Source organism: Dendrobates tinctorius, unplaced genomic scaffold (genome assembly GCF_039654945.1).
Source record: "Dendrobates tinctorius isolate UK_male_01 unplaced genomic scaffold, ASM3965494v1 ptg000003l, whole genome shotgun sequence".
Lineage (NCBI taxonomy): Eukaryota > Metazoa > Chordata > Amphibia > Anura > Dendrobatidae > Dendrobates > Dendrobates tinctorius.
The window spans coordinates 50516693-50532632 of record NW_027361671.1 but is presented as its reverse complement, the minus strand read 5'-3'; the positions used below and the strand labels follow the sequence as shown (position 1 = coordinate 50532632).

General features: G+C 42.7%; 2 protein-coding genes across 8 annotated transcripts in view; both read left to right on the top strand.

The window, feature by feature from the left end:
- Nucleotides 1–11693, top strand: part of MCC (MCC regulator of WNT signaling pathway) — a 517969-nt gene extending 506276 nt beyond the window's left edge. For all 7 annotated transcript variants that reach the window (XM_073551638.1, XM_073551567.1, XM_073551693.1 and 4 more), the window contains 2 exons: nt 2685–2807; nt 4339–11693. In XM_073551638.1, coding sequence (XP_073407739.1) covers nt 2685–2807; nt 4339–4519 — 304 coding nt within the window. In that variant the 3' untranslated portion in view covers nt 4520–11693. The remainder of the gene's footprint in view (nt 1–2684; nt 2808–4338) is intronic.
- LOC141080502 (uncharacterized) overlaps nt 5495–15940 on the top strand; it is a 56394-nt gene continuing 45948 nt past the window's right edge. Inside the window, exons 1-2 of the mRNA XM_073565749.1 lie at nt 5495–5531; nt 6451–6672. Of these exons, the coding sequence (XP_073421850.1) occupies nt 5495–5531; nt 6451–6672 (259 nt within the window). The remainder of the gene's footprint in view (nt 5532–6450; nt 6673–15940) is intronic.

The window sequence follows — 15940 nt, the reverse complement described above, 5'->3', positions numbered from 1 at the left end:
AGCACCTTGAGGGGTGCAGTTTTTAGAATGGTGTCACTTTTGGGTATTTTCTGTCATATAGACCCCTCAAAGTGACTTCAAATGTGATGTGGTCCGTAAAAATAAAATGGTGTTGCAAAAATGAGAAATCGCTGGTCAACTTTTAACCCTTATAACTTCCTAACAAAAAAAAATTTTGGTTCCAAAATTGTGCTGATGTAAAGTAAACATATGTGAAATGTTACCTAAGTTTTTTGTGTGCCATATCTCTGTGATTTAAGGACATAAAAATTCAAAGTTGGAAAATTGCGAAATTTTCTAAATTTTCGCCAAATTTCCGTTTTTTTTCACAAATAAACGCAAGTTATTTTAATTAAATTTTACCACTAACACTAACATGAAGTACAATATGTCACGAGAAAACAATGTCAGAATCAGTGTGATCCATGGAAGCGTTTCAGAGTTATTACCTCATAAAGGGACAGTGGTCAGAATTGTAAAAAATTGGCCCGGTCATGAACGTGCAAACCACCCTTGAGGTAAAGGGGTTCAACTGATAGGTCTTGATTTGGAAAGACACACACCTGTGTATATAAGACCTCACAGCTCACAGTGCATGTCAGACCAAATGAGAATCATGAAGTCAAAGGAACTGGCCAGGGAGCTCAGAGACAGAATTGTGTCCACCAACGTTCATCATCCATCCTGATGGAACTGGAGAGGATCTGCAAGGAAGAATGGCAGAGGATCCCCAAATCCAGGTGTGAAAAACTTGTTGCATCATTCCCAAGAAGACTCATGGCTGTGTACTTGCTTAAAAGGGTGCTTCTACTCAATACTGAGCAAAGGGTCTGAATACTTATGACCATGTGATATGTCAGTTTTTCTTTTTTAATAAATTTGCAAAAATTTCGACATTTGTTTTTTTTTTCAGTCAAGATGGGGTGCAGAGTGTACATTAATGAGAAAAAAATGAACTTTTTTGAATTTACCAAATGGCTGAAATGAAACAAAGAGTGAAAAATTTAACTATTTTAGCTATAATGGTTATATTTTGGATAATTCCGGTATGCGCAGTTACCTGACTTTCCTAAAAATTTATTGCTAGGCAGGTGCAGAATACATTCGTTTTGAATTAGTTTCAGAAACAATCAAAACGAATACGGTATGTTTTTTATATTTGAATTTTCCACATCTCATTCAAGTCAATGAGAGAAAACCACACTCAAAAATGCATATTAACCACAAGAGGAATTGACCTGCTTCCGATTTCAAAATTGCATCGTAAGTCAATTTCCGCTCTTAGTGGGTATGAGATTTATGTAAATCTGATTCACTTTACTTGAACTTTAACAATCTACAAATTCGCACGAACATCCACAGCATAAATTGACATGGTGCAGATTTTAAAGGGGTTTTCCACCCCAGGACTTGCTGATTACTAACAGAAGTACGGTAATATTCTCGCTGTTAGGTTCAACACTTCTTGCCAGTTCGAGCGGTCGTGACGCGAAGGTCAGTATGCGAACTGTTTACTTGCAGTCACATGCGGATTAGCTTCTCATTCACTTCTCTGATAGCAGTGAAGAGGATTAGAAGAGGATTCTTTACATAGAAGAACATAGAAGAGGATTCTTTACTGTTAGGGCAGTGAGAATCTGGAATTCCTTGCCTGATGAGGTGGTGATGGCGAACTCAGTTGAGGGGTTCAAGAGAGGCCTGGATGTCTTCCTGGAGCGTAACAATATTGTATCTTACAGTTACTGTTAGGTTCTTTAGAAGGACGTAGATCTGGGGATTTATTCTGAAGGAATATAGGCCGAACTGGATGGACAAATGTTTTTTTCGGCCTTGCTATTTTACTATGCATTATAAAATGCTCTGGATTTTCACCAAGATAATACACAGTATTATTATTTTATTTATTTTTAAAGCACCCCCTAATCCCAGGGTAAAAAATGTATTGCATTCATAACATGTAACAAATTTTAAGTAAAAAGACTGTCAGACGGGTACAGAGGGGGAGAGAACCCTGCCCTAGCAGGCTTACAATCTATGGTAGAAAATCTGCTGTATTTTCATTGTGTGGAAACATAGCCCTATACTCCCTAAAGTACAATTCCGACACTGCAGTCTTCCCTGTGGTTATTTTTTGTAGTATTAAAAGGCTGACTCATAAGTGGCCAAACTTTATAATATGCTTGCTTTATTAATGCTGCCTTTTTTTTGCATCTCTGGTTCATGCCAGGCCTCGCTGTCTACAAGTTCCATCAGATGATGGGCAATGTAATTGTGTAAATGAGTCTGAATTAGCCCAATAAATACAATTGCAACACTTTTTTTTTATTTTTGGAGGATATGAAGTTCTGTTATTTTCTGATCTTCACAACCCCAGTGACTTTGTAAATCATGGCTGGTAGTAAAATGAGCAGTTCTGCAGTCTCTATGGAGATGGTGACACCTGCTGGCCGTATTGTACATTACACTTATGGTGCCAATCTGCGGGTCCCTTACTGCAATCGTACAGGGCAAAGACCTAGAGATAGTATATTAATATTCACTTGTGCCCCCAGTCCTGGTCCAGCTCCTTAGTCACTTGTCATGTATATAATTTGTGATTTGCATGAATTGATGGTATTTGCTGATTGTATTCCAGTACTATTGATGATCGCACAGAACTTCTCATTATTTGTTATCTTCTGCAGGGAAAAGAAGTTAAAGTCCCGGGCACAAGAGCTGGTGAGCGCCCTAGAAAGACTCACCAAGAGCAGTGAAATCCGGCATCAGCAGTCAGCAGAGTTTGTCAATGACTTGAAGAGAGCGAATAGGTGAGAAATAAGTATGCTAGTAATATATCAGGGAACATATCCTGATGACAGGACTTCCAGCAATCCTTTATTACCATGAGAGATGCCAACATAGTCCTGCACCTCTCATGATCAGATGTGCTGGGTCCCACATGGAGAGCCACTGCAGACAATCTTTTCAACACAATCGCTGCTGTAAATGATCTTTTTTTGGCAGGGTTCGCATTGCTTTTTTGTCCTCTGTTTAACACTCCATTCTGGAAAAGCTTTTTCAGTGTCTGTATGAGATTGAGCCTGTGACCAGTGCCTAAGGCCATGGTCACATGCAGCGGTTTTGCACTGTTTTTTATGCAAATTTGAAAGCTGCTTTTTACAGTAGGGGTGAAAGCTTTGAGATTTCCACAATCTCATGAACAGGCTAGTTTGTTTTTTTCCTTACTGATTTTGAGAACTAAATCATTTGTTAGATCAGCAGCATGTTAATTTTTTTTTACCCATAGAGAAAGTGAAAAATACTGCAAAAAAATGCAACAAATATTTTTTAGGTGTTTTTCGTATAGTTTTTGAACATTTTTGGTGAGTAAAACTAACTTTAATAAACATGTACTGTAGGAAAAGCACACATGTAATCCACACACAAAAATCACTGCAAAATAAGCACAAGCATTTTTACTGCCAAAAGAGCAGTTTTTAGCGGCAGAATAAAATGCTGAAAAAAAAAAAAAAAAAACCCCCGCTGTATGTGAACATCGCATAAGGCCTCATTCAGACATCATATGTCTTCTATCCATGGTTTCACGGATATAATACATATTCGTTATAGTCTGTAGGGCAGTTCACATGTCTGTGTTTTTTCACGGACTGTTTGTCTGGGCAAATATCACATAGACATGTCTGTTTTTTACCGAAAGCACTGATGAAAATCATACAAACAAGGTTATGGGTATGTGAAAATCACAGCACACGGATAGAATTGATGCGCCATCCATGTGCAATGGTGATTAACACTGCAAAGGTTAGGAGAAGCTTTGTAATGTATTTATCCATATGTGAAAAACACTGATGACAAACGGATCCAAAACACTGATGACACTCGGACCGTTTTTTTACGTATGTGAAAAACACTGACGTGTGAATGGGACTTAACAGTGGCTCTTGTTACACATACATGAATATGAAATCCATCTAAAGGGGAATCTGTTAGTATGCTCAACCCTCCCCTAAGCCGTCTGAGCATGCAGGTCATAGGAAGCTGAATAAAATGATACCCTGAAATCTGCAATCCAATGTTTTATTCTAGAGATACCAAGGTTTTTCTTATATGTAAATGAGCTGTTTAGAACTGTGGGCAGACACTGATCTCGCTGAGAATCTGCCTCCAGAGATTATTATAAATGACAGGAGAGTTTCCAGTGTGAGACATAGAACTAACACAGAACAGTAGAACTGAACTTTTTCTCCTCACAAACACCTTTTTTGCAGAGTTCCTCTAATTACCGTTACCGTTGTGATCCTCTTAATTTTTGTGCTGTTTTTTTTCTCTCATGAGCAGCAATCTTGTGGCAGCTTATGAAAAGGCAAAGAAGAAGCATCAGAATAAGCTGAAAAAGCTGGAGTCCCAGATGATGGCAATGGTGGAGAGACATGAGACACAAGTGCGGATGCTGAAGCAGAGGATAGCTTTACTAGAGGAGGAAAACTCTAGACCTCACACTAATGAGACCTCACTGTGAGCCGCCCGTGATACACACTGATGGCCTCTTTCCTGAACCTTCGGCATCTTCAGGTGCTCCCTGGTGTGATGGGATGTACTGTACACTCGCTCGCCACGTACTGCTGGCAAGAAGACATGGAAACGCGTCATCCTTGTGATGGTTCAGATACTCTCGGTTGTAAGACATTAGAGTGTGCCAAATGTATGTCCACGCTCATACACGTCGCACCGTGTGATGTGCAGAAAAAAACTGAATGCTCTGAGCCAAGTGGCACCTTTATTGTATCGAGTATGAAAACTTTCACCATATTCTTGTGCACTCCGAGGTGCTGTCACTACCAGCAAAAACTATAAGATTCAGTTACCGGTATCTTCAACCAATACATGGACACGCTGCATCTGCTCCGCCAGATGGATGCTCGCCCCACAGCTTTAATCCGCTCACATAAACTGATGCAGAGGCTGTTTTTCTTAGTACACTGTGAGTTAAAGTGCTTTGATTTTCTTTCTTTTGGGAGCTGTCAAAATATACCCATAGCCTATTTTTTTATGTGTTGCTTTCTTATACCTACCTTATATTGTATTTGCTAAAGTGTAAACCAAGCACTTCTCTTATAATCATCCTCTGCTATACACAGCCAGCTCAGCCAGCCTTTACATGGACCGGGTCAGAGGAGGAACGCAGAATTTACAGAAAGACCGGCTCTTCTCTTCAAAATATGTGTTGTGTGTGTGTGTGTATATATATATATATATATATATATATATATATATATATATATATATATATATATATATATATATATATATACATACATACATATCTCAATATCGAGAGAGATATATATATATATATATATATATATATAAATATCGATTGGTATATCTATTTAGGCATCTATCTTTCCATCTATATATACACACATAACACAACAGCTTTGGTTATGGTTAGTAGGGACCACAGAGTTCACTTTTATTTTTCCTGTTCCCCGTCATGGATAAATCTACAGTAGTATCATCCTCTCTTTCCGGTCAGTCGCTCGCGGTAGGTTGGGACTTGTGTGGAAATGTGAATGCAGCTGTTTGTATAATAGGACTCCCTATTCGGCCGCTCCTGTGTCGAGGAGCGCTCATCTGTAAAATTAAGATGCACTTTAAAAGTTCTTTATTAAGGTCCTTATTTTAGTACGTTTTACAGATGAAGTGTTATCAGATGCTCAGTTATGTCCCCAATCCATGCCTACACTGCACGCTGCCTCCCCGGCCAGTGACTCCATGATTAGATCTGTGGTAGAGGGACGAGAGCGAGTTCTGCAATAGGATTATTCTAAAGTGTCCCAAATATCCAGTGTGCACATTGTATTGAGGGAAACTGGAAATCTGTGCTTGGATAATGGATAATATTGTACTGTCTCGGCATGAAACCTGATGATTAAACATGTTCATTAAGGGTACCGGTACACTAAGCGATACACCAGCAATCCCAACAACAATATGGATTGCTGGTGCATCGCTAAGTGGTCGCTAGTGAGCTGCCACACAGGCAGATCTCACCAGCGACATCGCAGGGGTCGGGGGTCGCTACTTACCTGTCAGACGAGGCGATCCTGACGTCCTCCCGCCCGCGTCCACGCCACAGGAAGCCCAGCAGGAAGCTGACGACGAGAAATGATCCAGAACCTTCTCGCGCGATCAGCGATAACCAGCGGGGGAGCGGTCGCAGGTAAGTATCAGACATAGCGATATCGCTGCTGCGTCACAAAACCAGTGACGTTATAGCGATATTGCTAGCGATCTCGCTGTGTGTAGCGGGGACTTAACTGTAAGATTCACGTAGAAGATATGGGCACCTTTGGGGTCACTTGTTTACTTATATACATGTAATTTGGGTTAAAAAGCAGTTTTACAATTGGGTTTCATTAAAACGTATACACCTTTTGGCTTTTCCAGGCTCTCCGGTTTCCTGCACATTTCTGGCTGCACCATGGGTTATCGATCTATCCGTAGTCTTGTTCTGTCAGGAAAGTTTGTCATTGCTTTATCTGTGTTTTTCTGAGCTTCTCTTGGCTCTCAGAGATGCGCTGAACTTTGATGTGGTCAATCCTGATAAATCAGAACAGAGGAGCTCAGAAAAAGACAGAAAAGAGAATGAGTTCACTGATGGATTCTCAGGTAACTCATTCTGAAGCCAGCAATAGACAGTACAGCAGAGCGGCTGTAGCAGGCAAACGGTTCAAACATTCTAATGAAACCTAATAGTTACAATTATTTATTGTTTGTGAGTGTAAGAAAGTAAATGTCCTCAAAAGATGTCCATAACGTTAAAGCCCAACCGCCATCGGTTTTATTGCCTAAATCAGTAACATCCATGAAAATAAGCAACTCTGTAATACATATTATCAGTGAAATCTGCCAGAATTGATCAGCCATTATCAAAATTCTCAATTCTGGGGTAAAATCTGGATTCAGTGCAGACACTTTCCCATCACGGAGAGAGGAGATGGCGGCTGCTACAAATACAATTCAATGCAACAAATAGTCCTTACATGTAATAATTGCCCATTATTCACAGGCTGCACTTCTTCGAACTGACTTATGTACTCATATTTTTGTATATCTCATAAAATTTCTGAAAAACCAAAAATTAATTGAAGTGACAAAAAAAAAAATCATTTTAAAATACTGAAATGTATTAATTCATCAAGAAAATGTTCAAAAATACAGGAACAAAAGGTACTGGAAAGTGGAGGCTGTTTCTAAAGTCCACAAATTGACTTATGACGGCAATGAGAATGCAAAAATTATTATTACAATTTAATCAAATTGTATAGATTGATCTCAATCTAAAGTGCATGTGCAAAAAATAGTAATAATAGTAATATAATTTTATACTAATTATCAACTGATTTTAAAGTGCTTGATGCAGAAAAATGGTGCTACAATCCTATCTCCAAGGGTGCGTATAAGTATAGCTATTACTATATTCTTAATTAACCATCAGATGGTGTTATTGCCTCACAGTAGGGTGTTCACATAGAAGCTAAGCTTTATATCATATACAACAGTTCAGAAATAAATTGTTTTTCTACATTGTCACACTATATATTCCATTGAACCCTGTATTGCTGCAATTGAAAATGGCATTATATGACCATATATATTTTCAAGATGCCTATTAAATATTTAGCAGAAGGTGACAGGGATAGAAAGTAAGAGAGTATAGCTCAAGTGATTCAGCTTATAATATCTTATAAAATGTGATGAAATACCTTAGTGCCGCTATGGTATGCTTAGTGCTGACTGGAAGGCCTTTCAGTTTAAAAAAATATATATATTTTGTCACTTCAATTAATTTTTGGTTTCTCAGAAATGTTATGAGATATGCAAAAATATGTATATGATCAATTCTATGTATATAGAATGAGGAATAGCCAGAGACAGAGCTCCTCCTCATCTCAGTTCTATCTACATAGAATCTCATCAGTAGCTGCCACTGCCATCTCCTCTCACAGTAGTGTAACAATCATTCTTCACTGAATACAGATTTCACCCCAAAATTGAGAATTTTGATTGGTCAATTTAGGCAGATTTCTCTAATAATATGTATTAGAGTTGCTTATTTTCATTTCTACTAATGATTTATAAAATAACAACTAAAGCCACTGTTAAGCTTTAAAGGGAATCCGTCACCAGGTTTTCTCAATATAAACCAAAGCCACCACCTTTATGCCTCTTTTACAGTAGTCGAGCCATTAGTATATAAATCTCCAACCCCCTCTGTATATCCCACAAATACCTGTTACAGTATGGTGCTGTATGATCCAATGGTGATCACCGGCCTTGGCACTGTCTCTGTATCCGCATCGCCATTCTCCTTCTTGCTTGATGGGGATATGGAGTCCTACGTCACCCACACTCTGTCCCCATCGCGCTCCTGCACAGGCGTGCTCTCCTGCACAGGCATGCTCTCCTGCACAGGCATATTCTCCTCTTTCCTGCAGGCGTGCTCTCCTCTCTCCTGCACAGGCGTACTCTCTTCTGTCCTGCACAGGCGTACTCTCCTCTGTCCTGCACAGGCGTACTCTCCTCTGTCCTGCACAGGCGTACTCTCCTCTGTCCTGCACAGGCGTACTCTCCTCTCTCCTGCACAGGCGTATTCTCCTCTTTCCTGCAGGCGTGCTCTCCTCTCTCCTGCACAGGCATATTCTCCTCTTTCCTGCAGGCGTGCTCTCCTCTCTCCTGCACAGGCGTACTCTCCTCTGTCCTGCACAGGCATGCTCTCCTGCACAGGCGTACTCTCCTCTGTCCTGCACAGGCGTACTCTCCTCTGTCCTGCACAGGCGTACTCTCCTCTGTCCTGCACAGGCGTACTCTCCTCTCTCCTGCACAGCCGTACTTTCCTCTGTCCTGCACAGGTGTACTCTCCTCTCTCCTGCACAGGCGTACTCTCCTCTCTCCTGCACAGGCGTACTCTCCTCTCTCCTGCACAGGCGTACTCTCCTCTCTCCTGCACAGGCGTACTCTCCTCTCCTGCACAGGCGTAGTCTCCTCTCTCCTGCACAGGCGTAGTCTCTTCTCTCCTGCACAGGCGTACTCTCCTCTGTCCTGCACAGGCGTACTCTCCTCTGTCCTGCACAGGCGTACTCTCCTCTGTCCTGCACAGGCGTAGTCTCCTCTGTCCTGCACAGGCGTACTCTCCTCTGTCCTGCACAGGCGTACTCTCCTCTGTCCTGCACAGGCGTACTCTCCTGCACAGGCGTGCTCTCCTGCACAGGCGTACTCTCCTCTGTCCTGCACAGGCGTGCTCTCCTCTGTCCTGCACAGGCGTGCTCTCCTCTGTTCTGCACAGGCGTACTCTCCTCTGTCCTGCACAGGCGTACTCTCCTCTGTCCTGCACAGGCGTACTCTCCTCTGTCCTGCACAGGCGTACTCTCCTCTGTCCTGCACAGGCGTGCTCTCCTGCACAGGCGTGCTCTCCTGCACAGGCGTGCTCTCCTGCACAGGCGTGCTCTCCTGCACAGGCGTACTCTCCTCTGTCCTGCACCGGCGTGCTCTCCTCTGTCCTGCACAGGCGTGCTCTCCTCTGTCCTGCACAGGCGTGCTCTCCTCTGTCCTGCACAGGCGTGCTCTCCTCTGCCCTGCACAGGCGTGCTCTCCTCTGTCCTGCACAGGCGTGCTCTCCTCTGTCCTGCACAGGCGTGCTCTCCTCTGTCCTGCACAGGCGTGCTCTCCTCTGTCCTGCACAGGCGTACTCTCCTCTGTCCTGCACAGGCGTACTCTCCTCTGTCCTGCACAGGCGTACTTTCCTCTGTCCTGCACAGGCGTACTTTCCTCTGTCCTGCACAGGCGTACTCTCCTCTCTCCTGCACAGGCGTACTCTCCTCTCTCCTGCACAGGCGTACTCTCCTCTCTCCTGCACAGGTGTACTCTCCTGCACAGGCGTACTCTCCTCTGTCCTGCACAGGCGTGCTCTCCTGCACAGGCGTACTCTCCTCTGTCCTGCACAGGCGTGCTCTCCTCTGTCCTGCACAGGCGTGCTCTCCTCTGTCCTGCACAGGCGTGCTCTCCTCTGTCCTGCACAGGCGTACTCTCCTCTGTCCTGCACAGGCGTACTCTCCTCTCTCCTGCACAGGCGTACTCTCCTCTCTCCTGCACAGGCGTACTCTCCTCTCTCCTGCACAGGCGTACTCTCCTCTCTCCTGCACAGGCGTACTCTCCTCTCTCCTGCACAGGCGTACTCTCCTCTCTCCTGCACAGGCGTACTCTCCTCTCTCCTGCACAGGCGTACTCTCCTCTGTCCTGCACAGGCGTACTCTCCTCTGTCCTGCACAGGCGTACTCTCCTCTGTCCTGCACAGGCGTACTCTCCTCTGTCCTGCACAGGCGTGCTCTCCTCTCTCCTGCACAGGCGTGCTCTCCTCTCTCCTGCACAGGCGTACTCTCCTCTCTCCTGCACAGGCGTGCTCTCCTCTCTCCTGCACAGGCGTGCTCTCCTCTCTCCTGCACAGGCGTACTCTCCTCTCTCCTGCACAGGCGTACTCTCCTCTCTCCTGCACAGGCGTACTCCCCTCTCTCCTGCACAGGCGTACTCTCCTCTCTCCTGCACAGGCGTACTCTCCTCTCTCCTGCACTCGCGTATTCTCCTCTCTCCTGCACTCGCGTACTCCCCACTGTCCTGCAGTGCAGATGCTTCAGCTTTACTTCCGGGTGATCGACGCTCTTAGACCTCTCCTGGCACATGCTAATTACCAGTGCTACACAGAATGGAGATTGGGGGCGTTCTGTGGATGATAAAGGACGCGTGATTCGCATGAAGTAAGGCAGAAGGACGATGATTGTGGCAATATAGAAGGACCGAACTGCTCTACGGTGAGATTATAAAAGGTATTCTGTGGGATATGCAGAAGAGATTGGGGACTACTATACAGGTTACTAGACTCCTGGAAAAGAGGCATTAAAGGTGATGCTTTTAATTTACATTGAGTAAACCCGAGGACCGGCATTTTAAAGGGGATATTTCTATATGCAGCCATTTCCACCAGTAATGGGAGAAAACATGTAGCATCAGTCTGGCAACAAAAGTTGTCCATGTAACCCCTGCCTACCTCTGCTAGCCGCTGCTGATATGGCGAGTGAAAGTCCAGCTGTCTAAGCTGTATACCAAGTAAACTCCTGCAACTTCAAGATATGATGCGCGTGCATTATTGTCTCGGTGCAGGACTGGCGCCATTACATGAGGTCTGCAGCTATGATTATTCACTGTTTCTTGTAGAATTTGAAGGAACCCGCTAATGTACTTATTAATTTCCATCACTGAGATCCTCACTGTGTTGTGTCTATGTGGGATCTGATCATTGAGCTGTTTGTGTCATGGGGTACTGCATGGATTTATTCTGTACAAGACTTCTGTCATTTGCCATTTTTCTACCAAATTTTCACTCAATCCAGTGTCAGAATGTATCAGGCATTTTGTGTAGTTTTTGTAAATGATATTGTCCACTCCTCAACCATTGCCACCCACCATGTTTTAATGTCTTTCCAGAAACTCCTGCTTCTGTCAGATTGTCATTTTATGTTAATTTGATACAAAAATGTAAAAAATGAAACTCCATTTATTTATACAGAGCAATTTATAATACGTTTATTTTACAAATGTTCTTATATTCAAAATAAATACTTCATACGTGGAAACAAGGAGTCTGAATTATTCTTTGGTTAAATTAGATTTATGCTTTTTTTTTCCTTTTTAATGTAGAGGAAAATCGGAGTGTTATCAAAATAGGAGATAGATACAGTCTCTCTTTATTAAACCGTAAACAAGGGGGAAGGTATAAAAATCCCTTTAACAGACTGCAGAATCATATGAGGGGTATACAACAACTTTACATAACTACAGTTGACTCATAGGAAAATTATACCATTTACAGCATATAATCCTCTACACATTTTACAAATCCATTGGAAAGATTCTGTGCCTTGAAAAAGTATTCACACCCCATGAACCTTTCCACATTTTTCCACATTACACCCACAAACTTGTATGTATTTTATTGTGATTTTATGTGATATACCAATACAACGTAGCAAGTATTGGTGAAGTGTAAAGGTAATGATAAATGGTTTTCTAATTATTTTTTAAAAAGTTATTCTCCGTATAACTACAGCTGTTCTGTGATGGCCTCAGAGGTTTGTTTGAGAACATTAGGGATCAAGTGGCATCATGAAAACCAAGGAGCACACCAAATAGGTCAGGGATATTGCATACTGGTGCAATTTGTTCTTTTGGTATGTGACTTACCAGATTCTCCATGGTCCAGCAGAGATTAAACTACCCAAAATAAATTGAGAATAAAAATCTTTATAAAATATAACAATTTAAACACATACAGACTAAAATTAGAAAAGGGGGGGAGTAAGTTTGTACAGTGAATAATAGTGTAGTAATGAATAGTAGTAGTAGTGAATAATAGTGAGTAATAGTGAATGTATAATCCATTAGATAGAAAATTTCAATCATGATAAAATATCAGTTTACTTGATATTGTATGAGAAGACACAGTAACAAGTTCATACTATTTTGAAATGATTATGATAGAATTAGCATGTAAACCACTTGTACAACAGCTCCACCTAGTGAGCAAAAAAGTATATACAAGGCATCAAAAGGGACCCTTGTGTCTGCTATGCCTATAACAAACCTTATTCCTGAAAGCTCACAGTATACAGTGGGTCCGGAAAGTATTCAGACCCCTTAAAATTTTTCACTCTTTGTTTCATTGCAGCCATTTGGTAAATTCAAAAAAGTTCTTTTTTTTCTCATTAGTGGTACACTCTGCACCCCATATTGACTGAAAAAAAATCCAGAAATGTAGACATTTTTGCAAAATGTATTAAAAAGAAAAATTGAAAAATCACATGGTCATAACTATTCAAAAGAAATTCATAAATTGCTGGTTTTTGTTCACTCTGCGTCCCAAAAATCGGAATAAAAAGCGATTAAAAAATGTCATGTGCCCGAAAATGGTGCCAATAAAATGTCAACTCGTCCCGCAAAAAAACAAGACCTTACATGACTCTGTGGGCCAAAATATGGAAAAATTATAGCTCTCAAAATGTGATGCAAAAACTAATTTTTGCAATAAAAAGTGTCTTTTAGCATGTGACAGCTGCCAAACATAAAAACCCGCTATAAATAGTAATTCAAACCCCCCATTATCACCCCCTTAGTTAGGGGAAAATAATAAAGTAAAAAAATTATTTCCATTTTCTCATTAGGGTTGGGGCTAAAGTTAGGGTTAGGGTTGAGGTTAAAGTTAGGATTAGGGGTGTGTTGGGGTTAGGGTTGGAGTTACTATTGGGGGTTTCCACTGTTTAGGCACATCAGGGGCTCTCCAAAGGCGACATGGCGTCTGATCTCAATTCCAGCAAATTCTGCGTTGAAAAAGTCAAACTGTGGTCCTTCCCTTCCGAGCTCTGCCATGCGCCAAAACAGTGGTTTACCCCCATATATGGGGTATCGGCATACTCAGTACAAATTGCTGAATAACTTTTGAGGTCCAATGTCTTCTGTTACTCTTGGGAAAACAAAAAATTGGGGGCAAAAAGATCATTTTTGTGGAAAAAAATGATTTTTTTATTTTTATGGCTCTACGTTATAAACTTCTGTGAAGCACTTGGGGGTTCAGAGTTCTCACCACACATCTAGATAAGTTCCTTGGGGGTCTAGTTTCCAAAATGGGGTCACTTGTGGTTTCCACTGTTTAGGCACATCAGGGGCTCTCCAAACGCAACATGATGCCCGCAGACCATTCCATCAAAGTCTGCAATCCAAAAAGTCACTACTTCCATTCCAAGCCCCGATGTGTGCCCATACAGTAGTTTTCTCCCACATATTGGGTATCAGCGCACTCAGGACAAATTGGACAACTTTTGGGGACTAAAAGATCATGTTTGTGGAAAAAATGATTTTTTTATTTTCATGCTCGGGCGTTATAAACTTTATTGAAACACTTGTGGGTTCAAACTTCACACCACACATCTAGTTAAGTTCCTTGGTGGCTCTAGTTTCCAAAATGGGGTAACTTGTGGGGGGGTTTCCCCTGTTCAGGCACATCAGGGGCTCTCCAAACGCGACTTGGCGTCCGATCTCAATTCCAGCCAATTTTGCTTTGAAGAGTCAAACGGTGCTCCTTCCCTTCTGTGCTCTGCCATGCTCCCAAACAGTGGTTTACCCCCACATATGGGGTATCAGCATACTCAGGACAAAATTGCACAATAACTTTTAGGGTCCAATTTCTCATGTTGCCCTTGGGGAAATAAAAAAAATTCAACCTGAAGTGATTTTTTTGCAAAAAAAAGTTAAATGTTCATTTTTTGTAAACATTCAAAAAATTCCTGTGAAGCAGCTGAAGAGTTAATAAACTTCTTGAATGTGGTCTTGAGCACCTTGAGGGGGTGCAGTTTTTATAATGGTGTCACTTTTGGGTATTTTCTATCATATAGACCCCTCAAAGTGACTTCAAATGTGATGTGGTCCCTAAAAAAAAAAATGGTGTAAAAATGAGAAATCACTGGTCAACTTTTAACCCTAGTGTGGAGAAACGGGGTCAGTGGGTGCTCTCGTTCGCTGGCCCGGCTGTCTTTAGCAAGACTGCATGGACCAGGGCTCATACCACTGAACGCCCGCTCTATCTCCCTGTGGGCAACATACTACACAGACAACGCAGGGTTAGGGTAAAACAATGTGGCAATGCTTTATTGAACCACAACACCCAATAGCAAACAGAACAATCCCAGCAATTACCCCCAACATGGTGCACATTACAGGGCCTAACCCTTCCGCTGACTCGCCTGGATAACGGTAGATGTTACGTCAGAGCTCCCAGGGTCAATATTTCGCCTGTGATATACACACAGAGAAGAGATATTGACACGCGTAGGGAAATGACCGAGAACAGTCCACAGAATCCATGCAAGGTCTGAAGCCAGTTGACACAATGTCAGAGCTCCCAGGATCGCTATTCCACCTATGATATACACACAGAGAAGAGATAACAACAAGCGTATGGAGGTGACAGTCCATACTGTCCATACAAGGTCCAAAGCCAGTTGACACGAGAATCACCACCTGGCTTATCCGCCCATCTCCATGGAACCAGGCGACCAGCGGGTCCCATAACCTGACTTTCTCCAAACGCATCCATGGTTCAGAGATAACTGGATCAGATCTGTGTCCTTCCAACCGGAGCCGATCACTCCTAGGTTGTTTCCCTTAGAATCAGATCTGTGTCCCTCGTGATGATGCCATGATGAATTGGCTGCAGTCCTGTCTCTCGTCCGTTGAGTGTTGTGCAGACTGGTAGCTTCTCTGTGTGATGAGATGAGGTCAGCCCTGGTCTCTCCATCTCAGGGTCTTTTTATACTCCAGAAAGGTAAGCTATTTTTACAATTACCCAGTGTCCTTCAGTACACCCTCAGGGTACTGTCACACTTAGCGATGTACCAGCGATCCCGACCAGCGATATGACGCGGTCAGGATCGCTGGTACATCGCTAAGTGGTCGCTAGTGAGCTGCCACACAGGCAGATCTCACCAGCGACATCGCAGGGGTCGGGGGTCGCTACATACCTGTCAGACGAGGCAATCCTGACGTCCTCCCGCCCGCATCCAAGCGTCGCTCGTCATCACAGCAGGAAGCTAACGACGAAAAACGGTCCAGGACGTTCTCGCGCGGTCAGCGATAACCAGCAGGGGAGCGGTCGGAGGTAAGTATCAGACAGCGATATCGCTATAACGTCACAAAAACCAGTGATGTTATAGCGATATTGCTAGCGATATCACTTAGTGTGACATGCCCTTCACAGTCTTTCCCTATCTATACTCAAGAAACTGGTTGTAGAATACAATACACAATTAGCATATCAGCTCACAATAAACACAGA